This window comes from Lipotes vexillifer, unplaced genomic scaffold, assembly GCF_000442215.2.
Source record: "Lipotes vexillifer unplaced genomic scaffold, Lipotes_vexillifer_v1.1 scaffold1129, whole genome shotgun sequence".
In the NCBI taxonomy this organism is placed as follows: Eukaryota; Metazoa; Chordata; class Mammalia; order Artiodactyla; family Lipotidae; genus Lipotes; species Lipotes vexillifer.
Genome location: NW_006789022.1, coordinates 3,852,930 through 3,853,847, shown reverse-complemented (window position 1 = coordinate 3,853,847; position 918 = coordinate 3,852,930). Strand labels below are relative to the sequence as shown.

Here is a 918-nt window from a genome sequence, read left to right as displayed (position 1 = left end):
GCCGCGGACCTCCCCGCTCCACATACTGGCGACTCGGGGCGCCCGGGCGTCGGTTCCCCGCGCCGCTGCCGCGATCGCCCAGCGATCTCCCCGCGCCGCCCCCGCCGCGTCCCCGCCCGCAGCCGACTCCGCCCCGGGCCAGCCGGGCTGCCCCACCGCCTGTCAGTCTTGCCCGCTGCCTGTGGGTCTGTGCGGCCCGGGCTCGCGCCCGCGCCCCAGCCCCCAGTCCCTCCGCGACCCTGCCCTCGGCGGGTCACGTGGCGGAGGGGTGGCCCGAGGACACGTGCCCTGCCCCGCCCCTCCAGCGGCCGACGCGGAGAGCTCGCGCGCGCTCCCGGCCCAGCCCCGCTCCGGCCGCCCGCCCCGGACAGTGCGACGGCCCGAGTGGGGGAGGAGCCGGTCCCCATCATCCTTCGGCCAGCACTGCTCTCCGACGCTCCCAGCTTACTCTGCTCCAGACATCCGGCGCCCAGCGCGGCCCAGCGCAGCACCCTCCCAGGACCACCCCTGCTCAAGAGCCTACCATGGCTCCGGGCTTTCAGCTCCCAGATTCTTAGCGGACTGTCACTCAAGGCCGGCAGACACCCTCCCACCCCCTCACACGGCCCTCCGGCCATCACTCCTTCCCTGGCCTCCCTGCTCTGCGCCTGTCTCTGGGCAACTTCCCTCCTGATGAGAAGGGGGGCTGACCCCAAAACTAGTTTTCTCACTCCTACTGAGTGCTTTCTCCGAGGGAGGCCCCACCTTTGGCCCAAGTCCTCAACCCCAACCCCGCCCCTCCCCCCCCAACAGGGGCCTCCCTTCCTGCTCTGAACAGATACTGCCCATCCTTACCTTTGCCCAGCATCTACTCTCTGGGAGAATTGCGCGCGCGCACACACACACACACACACACACACACACACACACACACACACA

At 70.7% G+C, this 918-nt stretch overlaps 1 protein-coding gene across 2 annotated transcripts in view; it reads right to left on the bottom strand.

Annotated features, from left to right (window-relative positions):
* The window catches only part of RAB3IL1 (RAB3A interacting protein like 1), a 20,092-nt gene that overhangs the window by 16,980 nt on the left and 2,194 nt on the right, over window positions 1-918 (bottom strand). Inside the window, exon 1 of one of the 2 annotated variants that reach the window (XM_007462161.1) lies at window positions 10-24. The exons of the other annotated variant lie outside the window; for it this stretch is intronic. Within the exon in view, the coding sequence (XP_007462223.1) occupies window positions 10-24 (15 nt within the window). Of the gene's footprint in view, window positions 1-9; window positions 25-918 lie in introns of those variants that run through there. 2 annotated transcript variants of the gene reach the window in all.